This window comes from Drosophila gunungcola (assembly GCF_025200985.1).
Source record: "Drosophila gunungcola strain Sukarami chromosome 2R unlocalized genomic scaffold, Dgunungcola_SK_2 000004F, whole genome shotgun sequence".
Lineage (NCBI taxonomy): Eukaryota > Metazoa > Arthropoda > Insecta > Diptera > Drosophilidae > Drosophila > Drosophila gunungcola.
In genome coordinates, this window is record NW_026453167.1 from 354,453 (window position 1) to 371,873 (window position 17,421).

The window sequence follows — 17,421 nt, forward strand, 5'->3', positions numbered from 1 at the left end:
TTCTGCGTTTGAGTTTATGTTTGCTCAGCTGGAATTACCAGTGAAATACGAAGGATTCGTTGAACTTATGACAATAAACCATTTCTTGAAGGTCTCGAGGGTATCAGTTTTAAATGGGAATAATTGTGAGAATTTTGCGAAGCATTGAATATATTTTGTGTATTTTTAGCTACAATATCAAACAATGGAATTAACATATGTATTACATTTAAAATTTATAAAATAGTTGGATTAAATTCCAAATTTAAATTTATTAACAAATATCATGAAATATCTCGTGAATTTCATGTCAATTTTGTTGAAATACAAAAAATGAAAACTTAATTTTAATAATAAAATTTTGTTGCAAATATTTAGGACTTTGCTATGGCAACACCACTTCAATAAGCCCAATAACTTTTTTCCATTCACAAATTACATTTCAAATAAAGTCCGGCCACAAAACTGTATATTTTGAGAAACCAATTTAATTAGAAATATTGTTGGCATGTGCCAGAGTTTTTGGGGAGGGGTCTACTAAGTACACAAGCCAGGACTAAGCTCATTATAGGACCAGCAGAGCAAACAGAAATGCAGGCACTTTGGGGGCGCCGGTCCGAGAAGTTAATGTGGCTCGAAAATTGCCATAAACCTTTTTGAATGAATACAAATCATTATCACTTTGTTGCTGGCAGCCTTAACCGTAATTAAACCAACTCAACTCGACTCAACTCAACTCAAGAAGGACATGGAAGGACTGGTAGGACAATGGTCGTAGAGTTGTTTGCCAGCTAATAAGACATTCTGGTCGACAGCTTGATGAAGGAGAGCAGCCCACTTGGAGGGTCCTTTCTGGATGTTGATCCTGTTGTTGTTGTTGTTGGTGCACAGAGAAAATTTAAAAATATATGTCACATAGCTATATGCATAGCCAGACGCCGTGTTATAAGTGAAATTATAGTTTAAATATTAAACATTTTTTAGCGATTCATAAGTTTTTTTATAAAATCATAATTAGACATAAGCACTATCCAATTATGGTTAAATGAACTTAAGATAACTCAAACTTAAATGTTAACAAAATTGCCTAATGTATTTTAAAGCATTGACAATTGTATTTTTTCTTACTAAGGTGTCATTCACCTGACACTTAACTGATTTAATTAATGATTCGTGCTCCATTCATTGCTTTTCATTTTCTTCGGTGTAATCCTTCTGCTGTTGCCTGTCACAATGTTTATTAAAACAAATGGCCCGAACAAAGGGCTAAATTTGACCCAGATTTTTTGTTTGAGCTGGCATCTTTCGAGTATGCAGAATGGCTTCATCATTTCTATAAACTTTTGCTGGCCTGACGACAAAAGGCGGGGAGATGGGTCTGACCCCAACCTAAAACAATTAGGGGGCCAACCCAAAAAGCGAATGTGGGGAGGTCAGAGGTCACTGCCGCGGAAACCCTTTGCCTCGACGTCGCTCACACCGTCTCGAAAATCTTAATTATTTTAATTGCAATGCAATCATCAATGGTTGGGCCCCCAAACATAATGCCTGCCATTAAGTGTAAATGGGAATGCCGGGCCAACGACAAACAATAGCAAACGCATTTCACGCAGGGCCGCCGTTGACAGCTGCTGAAAAGTAGGCAGTGGTAATTTTCATTTCCACTAGGTTTTCTTTGTTTGTCCTGCGGCTCTTATCAAAAGTAATGGCTGATTGTTTGGTTAGCCCAGGGCTGCGTGAACAGGGAAATATTGGTGGAAAATATTAGCAGTTAGAGTTGGGGCCAGTAATCCCCCAAAGGGTTCTTTGTTTGTGTTTATTAAATTAATGGGTAATGGGGCACAACTAAACCTCCTCCCGAAATTCATTGTCGAATCCGTTAATCCTATTAGGTCAAAGTTCTCTACACACCATCAATAACCTTTCCATCATTAGTCTTATGTATTTTCAAGCCATTAATTGCTCTGATAGATTCAACTTACTATAGTGAGAGAGGCAATTAGTGTTGTCGGAGTGTCTGGTTAATTATGCAGTAATTGCACTTAATATGCATTTCCGGTGAATTGAGCTCGATTTGAGTTTCTATTGCCCTCAGTTAAGTATGTACACATCAATTTGTGGGGAGAAAAAGTGAATTTAGGTGCAGGCAGAACAAATATTTACTTGTATATGAAATTTTCAGGCAAACAGCACGACACCAAATTGAGCGTTAATTCCGGGAAAAATTTGTTGCTTCTAAACTGCAGTTTTCCATGAGGAGAAAGAAAATATGCCAATTTTTTTTGGAGTTAAATTTTACATACCCTTTTGATTTTTCTCATAAAACATTTTCTGCTCTAAGTAAGGAGGTCATTGATTAAAGCAAAATAAATAAATCGTCTTTTATAAGGTTGGCGTATATTTTTAATAAAAATATTATTCACTCCGCCTGATTTCTATTTATAAAAGTCATCTTTTTTATTGACATTTTCTTGCATGGCCAATCAAATTTTATAAAACGTAAAGCTGATTCCCGGGGCCATGCCCTCCGCCCATTTTTGAGTCGAGTAGCAAACGGCAGCCGCATATGAAAATAAACAGAGACAATTATTTGTTCGGGCGGGAGAAGTTGCAACCAAAATGGCTGCTGTTGCCTCTGCAGTTTCTAAATAGAATTTTATTAAAATCGCTTGTTAAAAACTTTTTCACATTGAAAAAGTTGTTGCTGTGTTGTGTTGTGTTGTGTTGTATTTTTTTTACAAGCTAGTTGCCCGCTGGGATTGTGGGAGTGGGGGCGGAAATTGGTCCGACAGCGGACCATAAAGCACACAAAAATGTGCGTCAATAGCAGGCAACAAAAACACGCAACATCGAGCAGAACAAAAGCCAATCAAAAGTTTTCATCGGGCAAAGCCAAGCGAGGGGTAAAAAGTAAAGTAAATACAAACTTCGATGCAATCGGCTGGTGCATAGATTTGGCCACTAAACCATGCAATTACCCAATCAGCCGAACCCATACAAAAACCCATGGCAAAATACCCTACCCCGTCTAACTATCCAGAAATCGTGCATATGGGGCCAACTGTCAGAGATCAGGATCCCGCGATAAGTCGACAACTTTTGCATAGGCAGGCTAACAAATTCACAGATGAGGTTAGATAAATGGGAGAATCTGAGTTTTAGAAGCTGAAAATTCAATTCTTACATACTGGAATCACTGGTTTGTTTGTTCTCTGAAACTGGTACCATTTATTTTTCGATAAAATCAAATTGAGAGAATTAAGAAAAAAATACAGAAATCTAATTACAAGATTAAAATACCTAATGCTTAGTTAAAATAAGATTACATAATTCGTTATTTCAATTTTACATAATCTTGATTAGTCTTTCTAAAAATTACTTAACAGAGTAACTTACATAACCATCATAAATGCCTTGAGGAAAACATGTTCTATAACTTTGTTTTTTTTATTCTTGAACAGTTATTGCACAAATCACTTAACAAAGACTTATGTAATCAATTTAAATAGCATATAAAGTTAGAAACTCAATAACATAGATGAGTTATTTTAACAATTATTTAAAAAGGGTTTTGCCTTTCTTGGAACCTTGCCTTTTTACCAAGGTTTTTGTATGCTAACAATCTGTCCACCAGTGTACCGTAGGTGGCCTACCTTTGAGAAACTGTTGGCGGTACAACGTGGCAGACAAGTAGTTAGCATAAATTTGCCATAAATTTGCTAACAAGTGATTTGTGGTGTGTGCGCCGTAGCTTTTGGCCATAAATTAAGCGTCACTTTTTATTTAGCATACAGCTGAAAAAAGGTAAAATGTAAACAATTATCTGCGTGCCCGCAGCTGCAGCCGCAGCAACCGCAGTTTTCGCAGGATTCGCAAGGATTCCCATCAGATGCCAACAACTCGTACACCAACACACACAACACACATGCGTTCGCAGGCCAGGCGGCTGAGATTTATGCGATACGCACACACTCACAGCCCCCCACATGCAGTCACATAAAAAGTCCTGCCAAAAGGGAATGGAATTCGCAGGCTTTTGATTAATTGCCGCCACATTTTACTCCTCCTGATGGCTTCACTTGGCACCCTTTTCCACTCGCCCGGCATTTTCCCGCTTTCCACTTGTGCCTCTTTTTTCTTGTGTTTTTCTTCTGGCTAGCTGCATGGTTTATTTGCAGACACGTAGCACTCGCTGTCGCGGTCCCTTTTGCCATCATAAATATCGTAAAAATCCTAAAAAATATATATAGATGTGTGTCGTCGTCGTCTAGGAGCTGCGGGCCAAAACAGAATTTATGCGCAATTTATGCCTCACACTCGGATTTTACTGTTACAGATTGTATTGAATAGATATATGGAAAGATTTTGCCAGCATATGCCGGGCAGAATCTTGATAATAAACGACTGCTTGTGCTTGCCATTCAATTGCAAATTTCCCCTACAGTACATTGAAATATTGTTTTCTTTTCGGTTGGACAGCCGGGCAAAAGTGCACGAATATTATGTATTTCCTAAGCTGAAAGTTCGCTGCGACTCGACTGGGGATTATGATATTTAGGAGGAGTACTCTGCCATTGGACGAAATCCCTCGACTCTCGCCATTTTCCATCCTCTGCTGATGCTGCTGATGCTGCTGCGCCACATTGCGTATACGCCGCATTAAACATTTAAGCACGGAGAATGTAATTCGTTTTTATTGGCAAACGCAGCTGATTTAACAATTTCTCTGCCGTTCAACTTAATTTCAAGTTGCTGTTGATTGTGTGTGTGTGTGTTTTGGTTCGAGGTTGTGGCAAATTCAGTTTGAGTTTGCAGCTCCTCCGTGTGTCAATATTTGTAAAGAGAAAGTCGGGGCCAGCAAGAAAGTTGAAAGTAACCGCTCGCTTCTGCTTTTTACTTCGTTATTTTTTGTTGGCCAAAATATAAAATCCTTATCAATTGAAAATTGATTGATACACGCGCTTAGGTGCTTGGCTCTGATCCTTCACAGCAGCAGCACCAAAATCATCATCTTCGCCAGGCAATAACCCCATATGGACAGCTAATAGATGTGTTTGCCTGAATTTACACAGTGAAAAAAATATATTTTTTGTATAAAAATAATTATGTGATTTGTCTAACAAGGAAATTATTTGTCTGTTAATTTTTGTTTAAATAAACAGTTTGTCTTAAATAAATTGGTCTATCAATCAAAAAGGAAATATTTACAGTCTTTTCATTCAGTACCTTAGTTTATATATTTTTTGCATGGCTAAATTATATGCTCACATTAATTTTGAACCTTATTTTGTAAGTTTAATAATATAATGACAGGCTTCTACATATTGTATTAGCTTCCACAGTAAGCCACATTTTACCCATTTATCTATGAAATATTCTACCGCTTTCTGGAAAAGCCAAATATGGCTAATATTTCTCTCCGTGTACGTGTGCGTGCCTACATCATCAGCAGAAAAAATGCGCAAAAAGTAGATGACGAAATGATTAATGGTCATTTAAGATTAGCTAAAGTCACATTCAGACACACTCAAAAAAGGGAAGATGGAGAAAAATAGAAAAAATGAGAAAGAAAAAGGGCGAGGGCGTCGGAAACACGCCCCCTATTTGTTGAGGGGGCGTTGAGGTGGTGGGTGTTTTGGGTGTGGCCCCGGCCATTTGTTTGTTTGTTTGTCTATTTACAGTTAGGTAGCCAATTTGAACTTTGAACCTAGGATCAATCAATCTGCTATTATGTTTATTGTTGCTGCTGTAGTAATTCTTACACGTAATTGCTTTTTGATTTTTTTGCCCGACCGTTTTGTATCTGTGTGCCTTTTTGAAAATTGCATCATCATCAAGTCGTTGTCATCTTCCTAGTCCCAAGTCCAATCTTGATGGATTGGCAAACATTTGAACAAGAAAGAGGACTCTCGGACCCATCTTCTTCATACCGGGCGGGCATATGTTAAACATTCGGGCCAAGAAAAAAAAGGGAGTCCTTGAAGCGAACGAATCCCATTGTATTTGGCTAATGGCGCCGCCCTATCTCACCCATCCGTCTATTTTTAGGTATCGTGGATACGCAAAAAGGATTATCATCTGCTCACGGTCGGCTTAACAACGTACAGCAGCGATGAGCGGTTCAGTGCCACGCACTTGAAGCATTCCGAGGTGAGTCCTGCGCAAAGTCATTTGCATTGCTGATGGCGCAAGGTGGCGAAGACGGAGGCGTGGGCGGGGCTGATTGCATCGCATCGGAGACCTGCATACGAAATTATGTGCTCCACACTCGGCAGAAATAGCTCTAAATACATGAGAAGACTTGCTGTGCAATTTAAGTTAATCTTAGCTTTTAATTGCATTATAGAAATATTTCGCTTAAAAAAGAAAAAGAGTTAAGTAATTCTTTAATATGTATCTGTTTTGAAGTCCAATTCTAAGAGTGTGTTTATATAAATATTATGTTATAAAGATGTGAATTAATTGAATTAATTTAAGACGACTATAAGGCAAACAATTGTGGCGACATACAAAAAAATAAAAATACTTTACATAGACATTTCATGTTATTTACGCATTTATGCATTAACTGTTATTTAACTTATTGTCAAAGGCAATGCTTAGTATCATTGTAAATATTTAAAAAAAACAAATTCATCAACATTTCATGGTTATTGATATTGAATTTAAATTAGTTCAAACGAAATCTGTAGAAAATCGTATTTATTTCTTGAAGAGAGGACGATAATATTTTGCATTAATAAGTTATTTTTTTTTTAATTAATTAGTCAAATGTTAGAACTAATTCAATGAAGTATTTATTTTATAAGAAAATCTTGATAGTTTCTTAAGTAGCGTAGATTCTTTTTTGCCAGTGCACTCGCCAGCTTTCCATCTCCACGCCTCCTGGTGAATATTTGCAGCATTGTGAACTTTTGCAGTGGTCGGCCTCGAATAGCCGATACGTGACAAAAATTCAGTGCGAAATATTGCAAAATATTTTCCCAGCTGTAGGACAGCAAATTGACTTCCAGGCGGTCGGTCCCAGGTCTTTAATTCTAACCTCTTCTTCTTTTTTTCGGCCTGCAGGATTGGACACTGCAAATCAAATTCGTGCAGCTACGTGATGCCGGCGTGTACGAGTGCCAGGTGTCCACCCATCCGCCCACCTCGATTTTCCTGCACCTCAGTGTCGTCGGTAAGTAGAGGCCGGAATCGCCTTTCATTTTCTGTCTATTGCTATTTCTATTTCTATTTGCGATTCGGTTCGGGCACTGGTGATTTTCTATAATTTCACGCCCTGATGGGTTTTCCTCTTCGCAAAGGAGTAAACGAATGCCGGTGAGAAGTCTACCGAGCGAGTTCTGAGCCCGGTTAGTTTTTGGCACATTTTTGTTACGTTTTGGATGCGCTCAAGCCGAAATTAGAAATGTCCATATGCCAAAGGTGGAATGGGATTTGGGCCGGGCCGAAAAGGGGTCAAAAGGGGTTCTCGAGTTGCGAACTCGGTTTCGGGCCAAATGGCAACGACTCAGCAAGTTCTCAACTCATCGCGCTGTCCTTGGCTAACTGACGCACATTATTCTGAATTTAACAAACAATTTACTTTGAATGTGCTGCGCCTAATGGGCTTTTCTGCCTCATCCCCTTTGGCATTTTCCCATTTTCCCAAAAAAACAAAGCCACTCTCTTTGGGCACATACTCGTGCATGGAAACTGATGTGACAGGACAGCTACAAATTTTCCTCTTTTGGGCAAAGTGGCGCTGGGCTGGCTGCCAGATGTATTTCATAAATTTGTGGGGCACTTTCGGCGGGCTCAGAGCGAAATTGATAACTGCCCGGGATGGATGCTCACCGATTTAGTCAGATCATAATAAAGGATTTGACTTTGACTCGATTTGACCCCTGGGAAGCTAAACGATAACCTTTGATCTAAGAGTTCCTTTGATAAATAATACAAAAATAAAGCTTTGGCTTGCTATTGCTTAGTTATTTAAGATGGGGTTTATTAATTTGATTGACTTTGATTTTGTTAGGCAAAAGGTATAAATAAAACTGTATAAATAAATGGGATTTGAAATTATAGCTATATCATAGCTATAGTCTTTGACCTTGCGAAGACATTAGTAAATGACCTTTGGTTTCTTCACCATTAATGCCTTGTGATTACTATATTTATAATTCTTGCTTGTAATTACTGCACTTATTTCAAAAAGAAAGAAAATGACCAAAATTTGGTTGGCCTAATTGTCAGTCCATAAATAAATAAGTTAAATTTGGCTTGGTTAATTCACCATTAATGGGGCTTAACATGTAATTATTGGACCTAATTCAATGAGAATTAAAATTACCTAGATATAGTTTGAATTGATAGTCAATAACTAAATTGGTTAGCCTTGACTAGTTTTCTTCACCATTATGATAATTAGATACATGAATACTAATTACAATTTTTGTTTGTTTATTTTTTGACTAAATTCAATGAGAAAGAAAATGACCAAAACATGGTTACACCCAAAAAAATTGTAATAGATACCTATATATAGTTACATAAATTTAAAAAAAATTGGAAATAATATTATTTTCAATGAGATGAGTATTAAATTAGTATTTTTTTTTGTGTGAACTAAATTGAATCAAAAATTAAATTAGTTATCCAAAGCTGGGCTATTTCTGTATCGCAGTTACGTTATCCACAGTCTATAAATAGGTTTCACCACTAGCTATAACTAAAACGCTTATCGAATGTTATTTTTCATTTCCCCAAACCAAATATCGATTGGTTAGAAGCCCGCGCCGAAATCACGGGACCCCCGATCCGATATCTGACTCCAGGATCGACGCTGCGGCTGCAATGCCGCGTGGTGCAGAATACCGAGGCCTCCGAGTATATATTCTGGTATCACGACAACCGCATGATTAACTACGACATTGATCGGGGCATTAATGTGTCAACGGAGCCAGGTGAGCAACAGCCCCCCTTTTCGGTTTGGTTTCCTCCCAACGTTACACTGGTCTGGTCTTAACCCTTTACCGACTGCTGTCCGTTGCAGACTTTCAATCATCGGAGCTTACCATTCAGCGGACACGGCGCGAGCACTCGGGAAATTTCACCTGCGTGGCCAGCAACACGCAACCAGCCAGCGTTCTGGTGCACATCTTTAAAGGTGAGTACCGCACGGCGAAAATACCACACACAATGGCCGGGATGGGATAAAATGGATGAAGGTTTCATTGGCGCAAAGAAGAAAATCGCACACAAACTGTTCATCAATTTCATCTTTTCTGAAGGCAACGGCAAAGAGCAATATTTTATAGAATATTTTAAAGTACCTCAGCTTCTTATTTAAAATGACAATATTTACTGAAATAATCAACATAATATTTCCTTTACCAAATGTGGCAAATTCATCATAAAATAACGTCCTTTGTGATTTAACGACCATCGGTTGGGAAAACATAAAAATAAGGAAATTAACTGCCGAATTACAAAAATAAATAAACGTTTTACTTTTTGTCCGTGCACAATCGAGTTAAGCGTCGCAATGTGCGGGGGAAATTTCAATTATGTCCGCCAAATTAAATTAAAACTTTGAATAAACAAAGGACTGCTCATTTGAGTAACCGTAATTTTTGTACATCTGTATCTCGGCAGCTGTATTTGTATCTGTATCAGTATCCGTATCTGCATCCCGTATCTGTATCTGTAACCGGTAGCTCTTTTTCAGTTCATATATCAGGCGCATGGCTAAGAGGGAAAACAATAAAAGTAATTTATGAAAATTACACGGCCGCAAGCATGTGGATTAAAAATGCCCGCGCACGGTGCTGCAGAATCCAACCATTTGGCAGGCAAAATGCCATTAAAGCCGGGCCATAAACAGAGAAGGGTATATGCCAGTAGAGGGAGACGGGTAGTGGGTGAAAGAAAGAGAGGACGCAGACTAACACGAAAACAAAGAGTGCCCACGTAGTTAGTGCCAGTCATAATTTATAAGTTTCTGGCGCGATGAAGCGACGACGCTCATTAGCATTTTGTTGGTTAAGCTCACACTTTGCTTTTTGCCGTATACTAAGTGTGTGTGTGTGTTTTTTTTAATTAAATTTTTGTGCAAATTTCATTTTCATATTCTCCGGATTTCTCTCCTGCAGGCGACAATCCGGCGGCCATGTATCACGGACATGTGGGCGGCTCCACGAAGACAATGCAGTCCCAGCTGCATATGATTATGATAATCATTGCCAGCGGCTATCGGATATTCCACACGAGTGTATATATGAAGATCGTGTAGATGGCCTGGCCGGAGTAGAAGCCCCATTTGTAACTATGTCATCAGCTGGTTACCCCTTTTTGAAGCCCCCAATCTTGCATTAGTTACTTCTCTACAACTTGCTAGCGGCATCGCCCGACATACGTACTAGCATACTACATACCACATACCACATACCACATACCATACCTAAATCCTAAGCCAAAACTATCAGAAAAGCGAATCAAACTTAAGAACTCAATCTCTGTCTCTATATAGCCTGTGTGTATGTACACTCTCTTTTTATATGTATGTGTGTGTATGTGTGTTTGTGTGTGTGTGTTTAGTTAATGTGAAAGTGTCGAACTTAGCCACAGGATGCAGCTTATGCCGCACATGTATTATAAAAAGATAAACTATTAAATTCAAAAGAGATCAAATAAAGAAAGCCCATTATTTCGGAGCTAAGATCCTGAGCATGTCAACGAACTGACGTGCATTTCCCAACTAGAATTCATATTTTTACAAGACCCACTCTACGATTAAGAACTTAGTTTCAGCCACTAAAAACACACTCAATCATTTGGCCCTGATTTATGCTGCATTGTACAGACAACCACTTAACTGATTAAAATGGATTTAGCTAAAGGAATTTGGTTTTACTCTAGAAAAGGCTCTTCGAAGAAACTTTCAGAATTAAGCTGTAAATAAATGATTGGTTAAACTAAATTACATACATAAACTATTACGTTTAAGAGTGGTTATTTGCCAGAGATGTGCAAACAAATTTAGGAGTGCGACAGAAGGTAAAGTTTATAAGTATTGCAACATTTGGCTAGAAGTTGTTAATCAAAAGAGGAAAACCGAAACCCGAAAACCAAAAACCAAAAACCCAAAACAGAGTAATCAAAATAAACTAATTGTCTAACATAAGGGATATTTAGCAATTTTTAATTAGTGGACATAACTTTTAACTGTCTTAGCAATGTGCAAATACAAAGGCATTTGCGACTAACTAAGTGAAAGGAGAGCTCAATCAAAATGGATTGAGAAAAGCTTCCAATGTTTGCGTGTAAATATCGATTTGTGCAGCTGCGGAAATGATTTCTAGCCTTTAAGTCTGTGTAGTTAAATGTAACGAAAATTACCAAACCAAATTAAAAAAAAAACCATCATGAGAAAACTGAACAAATAAAACATAATAAAATTATGCAAAATACAAAACCAGGCACTTGGAGTCTTGATTAATGCGGCAAGTTGAAGTGGTGTTTTCTTTTTACTTTCGAGCTGGGTAAAGCAATTTCAGAACGCCATCTGGGGAGCCGAGCGCAGTTCATTTCATTCCGCTCTTCTTCCTCGAGTTAATAAAACCAAATTGTGTGTCGAGAATGACGAGAGATGAAAATAGCGATGACGACGAGATGAAGTTGATGTGATGGCACAACGCAGAGCGACACTTGAAGCCTGTCCTTCGGCTCGGATTTCAACAATGCATCCTTCGGTCGAAAAAAAAAACAATAGCAACATGAGTGAGTGCGGGAAACGGAAACCCGAGTAATCCGGCTAATTAAGTTTTAAATCGACCACAAAAAGTTTCCCCTTCAATGGAACTTTGATTTGTTGCTAATTTTATTTCTGTTGAATTGCGCTAACCCCGTTTAATGAACTGCCCCGAACAGAGTGCATCTCAGCAGTTCGTAACTTGGCTCAAATAATGGTTGAGCAGAGCAGTGCTCTAGTGCAGCAATGCAATTTGATGGTTATGCCAACCGCATTCGAACGAGCAAAGCTAAAGCTTCTCTCTTGGCCACAAACTCGCACACAAAAAGCAAACATAGACACACTAAAACCGAAAGCAGATTGGGCCAAGAGTGTTTTGTGAATGTGGCAATGGCCAAGAGGCAAATACAAAACAGCAACAAAGTTGTTCACCACAACAGGCAACAGTTTCTGTTTCTGCATATACGACCATAAACACACCCTCAAATATATTGTTATTATGTGTTATATCAAAAGACACTCATGGGGGGCGTGTGAAGTGAAGGGGGCGTGGCCCTCGCTGCAGGCGGCCAAAGATAAAAGTCAAGTCAGCACACATCCATCCACAGGGTGTTGTCGAAGCCATAGAAAAAACCTGGCATTCATGGCAGGTTCTTTTATTTTGAGAATCAAATGGAGTAAGCTAATGAAGTGGGCTAACAGGATCTCTTATGAAAGACCCTTAAAAAAGTACCATTTTTAGCAAGTTAAGTTTTTACGCAAATAGGTTCTGGAGAAGTGTCAAATATAGAATTTTAAAACTAAAACTGAAATAGATTAGACAATGGCTTTTAATTAACAAACATAAAATTGACAAAATGTATTCCAAACAAAGGTAAAGTAAAGTTAAGGGTTTTTTAACGAATTATAATTCATATTACAATTTAACAAAAAAATGTATGCTTACTAAAATAAAGTGTTTTGAAACGAAATTAATTAATTAAATTATTTATTAAAGAAGAGTAAGTTAATGCTCATAAGTTTTAAATGGAAACACCACTTGATATTTCAATTCAAACTAAATTTGCTGCCTTGTTTCTTTAACGATTAAATTTACCAAACATAAAATAGATATATACATTATAAAGCAAATCTGTTTCTTTATAAACAAATTAAATTTTTAAACAAATTAAAAAAGAGAATAAGATTTAAATTTTAAATGGAAAGCCACTTGATAAATAATTAAATTTGCTGCCTTCATCTTTCAATAAACCTATGTGTAATTATCCAACTGCAAAGTATGAAATTACACGATGGAATTTCTTGCAAAAACCCAATTCGATAATGGAAATCTGACCCATTGTCTGGCCCTAATTTCTTATGGCATTAAATATACATACATCTCCGTTTGGGCACTCATTAAGTCATTCTCGGCAGTGAATGGACCACTGAGCAGCAATGGCCGAAAGGCAGGCCAAGTGAGGCGTGAATTTCGGCCATGTCAACGCATAATGCCGAACGCCCAAAAACGGGGCCTGGGGGAAATTTAACAAATGCAAAACGCATTATAAGTGTATTTATGTGTGTGTGAGGGGGATTTTGGGAGTGTGTGTTAGCTGTTGTCGGTCAAATGCCCACACACAATGCGCATACGCCATGTATGCCGTGGCATTGTGTGAGCTGGAGCCCTTGGACGCCAAGTCCGGATTCTTCGCCTGATGCCTGTCATAAAAATTCCAATTTAGTTTCCAATTGCTTGACTTAAAGTGCTCCGCCATTCATGTGAGTGTCTCTCTTTATGTGTGTGTGTGTGTGTGTGTGTGTGTGTGTGTGTGTGTGGGTACACTTCATAATAAACTTAACGACGCACAATTATGCTACAAGTTGGCAGTTTGGGAGCAGCGGATGGACTCACCATGCGAATGCAAAGCACAGCAATTTCCGAAGGCGTTACTCATACGCCCCGTGGTCCCGTGGACAGAGAAGCGCTGTACATTTAGACGCGTCTTGTAATTCAAAATGACAGACACGTACTTGCACATCGGCAAAAGCGGCCTGTTGAAAATGCTCTGCCAATGGTTTTATTATCCCACCCAGCCAGAAATCGATAGCCATTGTGTGCGAGAGTTGAAAGTGGCAGACGAAGAGCCTCTCAGAGCCAGCACATTTCATTAGGGCATTAGTTTTGAGTGCATCGAGCACACTCAAACTCTGGGTTCCGACTGAATCCTGATTCCTGTCTTGTGGCTTTGGCTTTTGGCAAATTCTTTAATCGATGCAAAATTTCATTAGTCTTCATGGGAGCTTACCACAACTGAGAGTTTTTCACTCTTGGCTCAGGCCACAAATTTGTTGATTCAAGAATTGGTAAATCAGCCATAAAATTTTTATTGAATTGTGGTTGAAAAAATAAAATATCAATTTGTTTAAAAACATAACATTTAAAATCTCAGCCGAAAAGCAATCTAAAGCATTCATTAATATTAAACAATATTCCGTTTGGCTTTCGAAAGTCGTGCCTTATTTTAACCTTGTTTGATGCTTCACTTTGCAATCAAATCAAATCATGAATGCCTTGAAAGCCTCTTAAAGCGCCAGCTTACTGAATGCCCAATTACCGAAACTTTTACTGGCAGGCTAAAAGCACTTTAAGTTAACATCTCAACCATTAACTCAAGGTCGCATTTCGCCTCTTTTGTGTGCGCATAATGGAAAACAATTATTTGGCCAACTTCTTACACGCGCACACAAACACAAACGCAAACGCAAACGGAATACTAAGCACACATAGCCGTGAAAACGAGCCGCAGATTAATCGAACCCGATTTAATATAGGTGCGCAAACACAATCACCTAGGCAAGACAATTGGGAAAGTGGAGAACTCTTCAGACAGAAATAGAAATGGGCACAGTGAAAAATTGAAAACATCATTTTGGGAGACACTTAAGAGAAATATTTAATGATGAGTTAATATTTATGGAATTAATTTCAGTATATTGAAAATACAATCAGAAATAACTGGGGTTATTCATTATTCATACAAAATACAAAATATATGCTTTAAAAAATAATGCGTTCATACTTTTCATTGCATACTTTTAGATACTGTACAAACTGGTTGAGACTTATGATTTTTGAGTTTTAAAAAGAAAAATTTTCATAAGACAACATTGAATTATTGTGATGTATTCAATTAGGTATCCATATAAAAGTGAACTTATTTTTTTTCTGTGTGAGAATAGCGAACTTTGGTCATCTCCAGAGTCCCTCGATGGCCATCAGCAGATGTCCGAGGCGTGGCCATATTCGAACTCATTACCGCACACACAGATGAGTCTTATTTGCGCTTAGCATTCCCCACGCAAAACTCTTTGATGTAATGAGGGCCAATTAGGCCAAGCTTACAAGTGCAGGCGGCCAAAATAGCTCGCGTGGGTGGGCATTTTTGTGGGAGGATCGGGCATCTGTTGCGGACATATTGAATTGTTATTGTTATGTTGCAGTTTTGTAGCCAATTACTTGAGCATGTTTCGCCCCATACTGCTGCTCAGCGCTGAAATCTGTTATTTGTTTATTTCTGTACCGCTAGGCGTTTGTTTTGTGTGCTGGCCCCAAATATTGTGACTTGACATGGCCTGTTGCATGTTTTGCCGGGCCAAAATTATAGGAATGCACAGAGAACAGAATTGGCATTTGGTTGAAAGCTTTAAAATTTCAATTTTTAAGCCAGCTGAAATTATATTATTTTCAGTTAAAACTTTGTTATAAAAAAAATAACCTACTACATTGGATTTTATTTAATGTGTTTTAAAAACAAAGTCTCTCATGTAAAAACATAAATTGAATTCGACGACCCACAATTGAATTTATTTTTTTCTATATGCTTGTATAATTTAAAGGCGTGTATTTTTTTTGTGTGTAGCAAAAAGTATGCTAAGCAAATAGATTTTTTGCTTCTGGTTGCCTGCCGGTCTGTTTGCGGCCTATAAACAAGTTGAGCGGCAGAAACAGAAAGCTTTAAAAATAAATTAAACGCCATAAAACAAAAGGATTAGCTGTATACAGTGTCCGCAAAAAAAGGATACAGGACCCAGGATCCAGGGGTAAGTGGCCAGGGGCAGCCATAAACAAAGCGTGGCAATGACAAAACTTAACCCTAAGCAAAAGACAATAAAAACACTTATAGCGAGGAGCCCACACCCGAAAAAACAGAGACAGAGACACACACATATGTAGAATATGTATGGTGTGTGGCATAAGGAATGGCCGCAATGACCCAGCTAAACATAAACAAAAACGCAAAATGGCGCAAACATGCCACAAAGCAAGGAACAAAATGGGGGGCTTTGGGTGGGCAAAGTGAAAGGGAAACAAGTGTAGCGCACATGAGAGATATGAACTAGAAATAAACAAATATTTCGTTTCATTCCCTCCTGGTTGCTGTGAAATTAGTTGGCAATGATAAAGATAAGTAACGTGAAATATGCGACCCTCGCAATGTGTTTTCCACCCGGCAAAGGCAAGGACCATTGAATTTTCTTTTCTGTCGCCATATTTGCCTGCCAAAAAGGAAGACAACATACAATTTTATGACGCTGATTTCTCTTTCCCTTCTTTCCAAGACATTTGCATAGAAAGGACATAAAGGCTGCTCGAAAAACTATGGAAATGCCCTCTACCCCCAACAAATGCCACATAATTTAGAAGGCAAAGAGGGTTAGCCAGCCATGAACATCAGTTTTTAATTAAATTGCCCAATTGAAAGATCTCTGTTTGCCAAGGGCTTAAATTATATATGAAATCATGTGTGTGCACAGTACAGATTTCAGCCGTCCATCAATCAAACGTCCCTCTAAATGCAGGCAATTGTGCAGAAAACAAATAGATAAATTCATTTGCCCAATGCATGCAAAAATTCCAGGCTCGAATTTTAAATAATTGAAATGCAATCAGGTTCGAGGGGGGATGTGTAAGTGTATCAACTTTAAAAACCCCCTCATACATTTATTTAAATGATGCAAATGTACAAACGTCCTGTTGACAAGCAAAAGTCCTTGCAAAGTGTCACTAACTCGACTCAATTTAAAGCTCATCAAATATAAAAACTGTAAGCTATAAGGCTGCTCCTCCTTGCCTTTCTGATAAATAATTTAATAAGGCTCTCTGGCAACTCAATTGGATTAAAGCCTGCTGCAGTTGCAGTTGCAGTTCAGAGCAAGACAGAAACATGACACTTGGATGCAATTTACATGACCAGAACGTGCTGAGTCTTGACCCAGCTCACTGTTGCAGCTTCGGTTGCAGTTGCTAATTGGCCAACTCTTTGGCGTCGAGAGATGCAATGATGATCCAATGCATTGATTTTGCATAACTCCCAGTCAAATGGGAATGGCAATGGGAATGGTAAGAGGCCTGCTGATGTGGCCTCCACAGTGATGCTGTGATTTTCCATTTTGGGTTATTTGTCATGCACGGCGCCACCTTATCGTCGTTGTTTGCATTTGTATTTGCCCTGGCCGCATGTCATCGTGATGCTCATATGCATATAGCGTGCTGGATTTGGATTGTTGCCACGCCTGGTGGCGCTGCACATTATGATTTGTGTGTTAGTTAAATTGCCATTACAAGCCAAATCACATTCCATGCCCGGCAATGAATGCATATTCATATTGTCGTGCGTGTGAGAGCGATTTAGGGTTGACCGATTGACCCTTAAATCTCATAATTTCTT

The 17,421-nt window shown here is 38.5% G+C and overlaps 1 protein-coding gene across 2 annotated transcripts in view; it reads left to right on the forward strand.

The window, feature by feature from the left end:
- Positions 1-11,450, forward strand: part of LOC128253870 (uncharacterized) — a 37,096-nt gene extending 25,646 nt beyond the window's left edge. The window contains exons 3-7 of one of the 2 annotated variants that reach the window (XM_052982575.1): positions 6,028-6,129; positions 7,048-7,156; positions 8,751-8,924; positions 9,014-9,127; positions 10,113-11,450. In XM_052982575.1, the coding sequence (XP_052838535.1) occupies positions 6,028-6,129; positions 7,048-7,156; positions 8,751-8,924; positions 9,014-9,127; positions 10,113-10,252 (639 nt within the window). In that variant the 3' untranslated portion in view covers positions 10,253-11,450. Of the gene's footprint in view, positions 1-6,027; positions 6,130-7,047; positions 7,157-8,747; positions 8,925-9,013; positions 9,128-10,112 lie in introns of both variants that reach the window. The other variant, XM_052982574.1, reaches the window with a different exon arrangement.
- The last annotated feature ends 5,971 nt before the right edge of the window (positions 11,451-17,421 follow it).